We start from the raw sequence: 5,346 nt of genomic DNA on the forward strand, positions 1-5,346 counted from the left end.
ACCAAGTGAAGAGAAAAGAGGTGGGGAAAATAATCATTGAAGGGCGGCCGCGCGGAAAACCGGTCCACAGAAGCGGGCCCACGCAGCGGCGGTCGCTGCGGCCTGAACCCAAAACCGACGGACTTGCATACATGAATGTCGAACGTCCCGCCCAGCGTGTGTGAAGTATGACTGGGCGGCGCCCCGGTCCCGAACCCCCTCCCCCCGCACGGCGCGTCACTCCCCGCAGCCGAGCGGGCACCCGCTGGCGAGGTGCGGCGGCATAAAAAAAAAGAAAAGACACCAACCACCACGCGCCGCCGCGCCCGAAGCCGGCCAGGAGGAGCCCACCCCGAAGCGAAACCTGTGAAACTGCAGACGCGAAAGCATTTGAATTAGAGAAGTGAAAAAAAAAAAACAAAGAAACAATCCTTTGTTCTTCGTCTCCTTCCCACAGGCTTCCGGCAAAAACGCAACAGAGTACCAAGAAACGTCATGACCCACACTTATCTACATCGTACATCGCAAAGAAGGTTTAACTTTTACACAAGATACTAGTCCCCGCGCCCCGAGCTCGCCACAATTTGATATTGGCAATGGTGCTCCCTAGTACGGCACAAAAGGCGTTTGTGAGCACCGCAACTCTGCCGCCCACTCTGCCAAGGAGCGGCGGCCACGCAGAGCCTTCTCCAAGCCCTGGTCCGCAGCGGCAGTCGCCTTGTAAGCCTGCTCAGAATTCGCAGCATCGTCCCCATCGAGCTTGACAGGCGCCTTGTAAGCCTGCTCAGAACTCACATCATCGCCCCCACCGAGCTTGACAGGCGCCTTGTAAGCCTGCTCAGAACTCACATCATCGCCCCCACCGAGCTTGGCAGGCGCCTTGTGAGCCTGCTCAGAACTCACATCATCGCCTCCATCGAGCTTGGCAGGCGCCTCGTGAGCCTGCTCAGAACTCACATCATCGCCCCCACCGAGCTTGGCAAGCGCCTTGTAAGCCTGCTCAGAACTCACATCATCGCCCCCATCGAGCTTGGCAAAAGCAAAGGAAAATGGGTTTGCTTCCCTGTTAGGAGACCCTGAAAAAGACACTTCATGCTCTTTCAGTCTTATGCTTGCCGAAGGGGCTCTGGCAGGCGGCTGCTCCCGCGCGTCGCCTAGGCTAGAGAAAGCAGCCCATCCTTCGATGGGCGGCGTCGTGGAGCGCCGCTGCGACGACCTTGAGCTGCGCGACCGCAGCCAAGTGAAAACGCTGGTCCGCGACCTCCAGCGGTCCGCGTCCCACCCGACGGCGCTTTTGAACCCCTCCCCGGGCGCCGCGGCGCCTGCGCCCCCCTCTGCGGCGGTGGCGTCTGGCCGGCCCGCCGTCCTCGCCCGGTGGCTCCGCTCCAGCCCCTCCCGCCAGAGACGCGTGACGCCGTTTTCCTCCTCGCGGCGCACGATCGGAAGGTCCCCGCCCCGCGCCAGCGCCACATCGCTCGCGTAGTTCATCAGCTTGGCGTCCAGCGCGGTGATGTTCTTCCAAGCGGGCTTCTTCTCCCGCCGCCGCAGCGGCTGGGTCCAGGCCCAGGCGAAGTCGTCCGCGGCGTTCAGCGTGAGGTTACCCTGCGCGTAGTTTTTCGACGCCTCCTCTAGTGACGGGAGCAGCGTGCCTGAGTTCAGCGTGTCCATGAGCGTCGGCACCTTGTGCTCCCGCCAGAGCAGCGGCTTCAGTGCGGCGGTGCGAGCCTCCACGCAGTCGGTCCTCCGCTCCGCCAGCCTCACACCGCACCCGGTGCGGAGCAGGTTGGCCCCTGCGAAAGGCTCCGCGCGCCTGAAGCGCCTCAGCTGTCGCACGCGGTTCTTGTGCTCCTGCTCGTGCCACTGGTCCAGCTGCTTCGCCGTCGCCACCGATGGCCTCGCCTCGATCAGGTGCTGCATGACGATGAGGTTCTGCCGCCGCTTGGCCACCTCCTGCCTCGCACGATCCCGCCGCCGCACCTGCGCCTGCTCCTCCACGCGGTACCACCGCCGCAGCTCATCCTCCGTTGGGCGGTTGTTCATCCCCCGCCGCTCCCGGTACTCGGCGTCGTTCACGTCGAGAAGGCGCCCGAGCAGGTTTTTGTTGCCCCGCACGACCCGCTGCTCCTCGTCCACGACACGGCGCTGCAGCCGCGTCATCACCGCGCACGCCTTCGACTGTTCCCGGTCCATCAACTCCGGGTGGCGAAAGTCCACCTCGGGCGCGTCGGTGATGCCTTTGCCGGGCCGCAGCCGCGCCTCCGCCAGGCGGTGGGCGTGCCACAGGTGCGACGCCCCCGCATCCCTCTCGCTGTAGTCCAGGTAGTGCCGCTGCTGAAAGAGGCGGTACTGCGGACTCACCGGCATGCCGGGCGGGGCGTGTCGAGTGAGACGCAGCAAGACGCTAAAGCAATCCCGCGTGGCCACTCTAGGCTGAAGCGCGGCACGGTAGCGGCGGCAGTGTGGGAGGAGCCACAGAAGAAGAGAAAGAAAGAAAAAAAGGCAAGTCAAAACAGGAGCAGCAGATTAAAGGGGTGCAGGAAAAAAGGAACTTCGCTGAAGCGCCCAAGCGAAACGCAAAAAACGGCAATAACAGCAAAAAAAAAATGAAAAGTAAAAAAATAATAATAATAATACCAAAAAGGCGTCACGCGCCGCCCGGCCCAGCACACAAAATGTCGCTCGTATCAGGACTCGTACTACACCCGCATTACGCCGGACAGTGCGCATGGTACATGTCCGGCTGGTGTCACCACGCCGTCGACGGGGGAATCCCAAGCCCCGCCCGCTGACAGCTCCTGCGTGCGGACAGGCACCTCTGCCCCCCCCGACAGAAGCTGCTGCTCCACGCCGACGCCCCACGACACCACCGCACCCTCCGCCACCTCCCGGCTATAACGGAGGAATCGGTCGTAGTATCCTCCACCTTTGCCCATTCGGTTGCCGAAGTGGTCAAATGCAACGCCAGGCGTTAACACCAGAGTCCAGGCAGCGTGTTCCAAGCTGCGTGACGGCTGCTTCAAGTCTATCAAGCTTGCCGGCCTCGCACACTGTGGAAACAACACCTCGTACTTGTCACAAGCGATGAAGTGACGCCGGCGACCACCATTGCCGCCGCTGGCGCCCGTGTCGGTGTTGAAAAGCGCCTCCATAACCTCTTCCTTTGGCTCCTTCAAATGGTACCGACCACGTCGCTCGAAGGAAATATCCAAGTCCGCCTCATCAAAGACTTCCAGAAACAACATGGCACTCGCAAAGCGCGTCCCAGCGGTATGTCGCGGCCGCTGCCAAGGAGGAATAGAAGCGGCAGCGGCGCCATTGGGAACCCCCGACGGTGAAAGCACCATTGGGACAAATGTCTTGACGCGCGGCAGGCCCTCGCGCTGAGGCTCCCCCCAAAAGAGGCGGAACAGGGCTGTTAAATCCACCTCGTAGGAGAGAGGCAGGTATCCGCAGAGAAGCAGCGAGGGGGTTCCCGGTCGCGAGAGCCGCAGTGCTTGGATGCGTTCGTGCAATTGTTGGCACAGATTTTTAGAATGCTTCCGCATAGCTGCGGGGTCTCTTTTCGCCAGCGCCCGCAGCTGTTGCAGATGCTCTCGCCGAAACTTCGCCTTCATTTCCACAACCTTCATCGCGTGCATCGCCGACCCACCCCCTCTCTCTCTATCACTCTAGTGGGTTCTATGTATATGTGTATGTATGAGTCTACTTATAGGAGAGGAGTACGTATGTGCTTCAGCAGCAGGCCCTCAGCAAAGTGGATGATAAAAACAAACAAACAGAAAAGGGCTAGGGTGAGGTGCCGGCAAACGCACACACACGAAGTGCCGTTAACAGCAACGAATTCAAGCCCCCGCAAAGGAAAAAAAAAAGTAAAGATGCCGCCGTAACCATTTCTAGCTCACCTCCCACGGAGGCAAGAGCACACGCCTCATACATATCTCCCTCTCTACCGCTCGCCTTCTCCCTCTGTCGTCATACATATATATGAAATTCCTCTCTGTGTTTTTCCTTTTTGTTTGCTTTTATTCCTTTCGTCGTTTTTTTTTGTTCCTTGCTTTCGTTATTGCCTCCGTCACTCGGCGTGCGTCCGGCAGCCGACCCCTCAACCCGCCAGAAGCTCAAAGTGAGACATGAGCGTTTCTGCCTCCTCACGCATCTGCGCCCCCGTACGGCACGGTTGCCGCTGCTGCACCTCCTCCTCCTCCGGCTCCCCCGCAAGCTTCCCACGCGGGTCGAAGGGTATGACGTGCGTGTGCAGGTGCGCCACCGTCTGCCCCGCGAGCCTCCCCTGCTGAATGGCGATGCTGAAGCCGCCCTCCACGTCGCCCGCGTGAGACGCAGAGGCGTCGCTGTGCACGGCTGCCACGCGCTTCAACACCCGCAGTGTGAGGTGCATGACGCGGCCCCAGTCCTCCACCTCCTCCCGCGTCAGCGCGTGGATCGTCGCGACGCAGCGGACGGGGACCACCATCAGGTGGTGGCGCACTATGGGCTTGTGGTTCACCATGACGACGAAGTACCGCGAGCGGAACGGGATGCAGTCCGAGACCACGACGGAGTGCGGAAAAAAGGTGAAGATGCCCCTGTCCGCATCCCTACGCTGGCGCTCAAAAGCAAGTTCGGCAGAAGTGGCATCGGCTGGAAATAGCCGCGTATTTTGTGCCGTCTTTTCCACAGCAAGGGCCGTGCCCGCCAGCGGATCCCCCGCCCCTGCGTCTCCAGCGCCCTCCTCCTCCACGTTTGCCTCCTCCGTCCCCACTTGCTGCTGCAGGCGGCGCAGCCAAGAGGCAAAATCCACCGCACCCGTGTCAGCGCCTGCGGCGGCAGCCGGCAACACCACGTATCTCCGCTGCAGCTCGTGGTAGATCATGTTGTTTGGGACAAAGTCGCCCGCGGTTCGCTCCACAATGTGCATAAACGCCAAATTCACTACCTCCGCAGTCGAGTCCGCTTCGGCCGCTTCGGCGGCGGCCGCGTCTCCTGGGGAGGAGTAACTGAAGCTACCGTGCGGCGAGGTCAGGCGGCGGCAGTGCCGCAGCAGCGCGCTCCAGTCCCCGGGGAGCAGGTGATCGGGGCGGAACCTCGCCGCGGCGTGTGAGGGAGGAGGCGTCGAGGCAGTGGAGCCGTGACGCCCGCTTGCCTGTCCCTGGGCGCGGCAGAAGCACTGGTAGCTCTCGCTGTTGGCCCCGGCGGCGACAATCCAGTGCCGACAAGAACCGCGGCAGAGGGCGAGGTTTGGTGGCAGCTGAGCAGCCCGCATGCCACTCGCCATGACGGCCCACAGCCAACGCAAGACGCTGCCCCAGGCGTATATACACATATGCATATATATATATGGATGCATACATACACATATGCATATATATA

At 61.3% G+C, this 5,346-nt stretch overlaps 3 protein-coding genes across 3 annotated transcripts, besides 4 other annotated features; all 3 read right to left on the bottom strand.

Moving 5' to 3' along the window:
• Window positions 1–585: 585 nt before the first annotated feature.
• Window positions 586–2,343, bottom strand: Tco025E_08963 (uncharacterized protein; the record flags this gene model as incomplete). The annotated part of the gene is made up of 1 exon (XM_029375794.1): window positions 586–2,343. One exon carries the CDS (start codon window positions 2,341–2,343, stop codon window positions 586–588), a length of 1,758 nt encoding a protein of 585 aa, XP_029224082.1.
• A 111-nt stretch (window positions 2,344–2,454) lies between these two features.
• Window positions 2,455–2,478: a microsatellite.
• Window positions 2,479–2,564: 86 nt separating this feature from the next.
• Window positions 2,565–2,619: a sequence feature (A-rich).
• A 56-nt stretch (window positions 2,620–2,675) lies between these two features.
• Tco025E_08964 (uncharacterized protein) lies at window positions 2,676–3,617 on the bottom strand (the record flags this gene model as incomplete). Its single annotated transcript, XM_029375795.1, has 1 exon — window positions 2,676–3,617. One exon carries the CDS (start codon window positions 3,615–3,617, stop codon window positions 2,676–2,678), a length of 942 nt encoding a protein of 313 aa, XP_029224083.1.
• A 41-nt stretch (window positions 3,618–3,658) lies between these two features.
• Window positions 3,659–3,690: a microsatellite.
• A 391-nt stretch (window positions 3,691–4,081) lies between these two features.
• Window positions 4,082–5,251, bottom strand: Tco025E_08965 (putative Bis(5-adenosyl)-triphosphatase; the record flags this gene model as incomplete). The annotated part of the gene is made up of 1 exon (XM_029375796.1): window positions 4,082–5,251. The coding sequence occupies one exon, from the start codon at window positions 5,249–5,251 to the stop codon at window positions 4,082–4,084; it is 1,170 nt and encodes a 389-aa protein (XP_029224084.1).
• Window positions 5,252–5,288: 37 nt separating this feature from the next.
• Window positions 5,289–5,346: a microsatellite.

The sequence above is a fragment of the Trypanosoma conorhini genome, assembly GCF_003719485.1.
Source record: "Trypanosoma conorhini strain 025E chromosome Unknown Tco_14.4_contig_00929, whole genome shotgun sequence".
Classification (NCBI taxonomy): Eukaryota; Euglenozoa; class Kinetoplastea; order Trypanosomatida; family Trypanosomatidae; genus Trypanosoma; species Trypanosoma conorhini.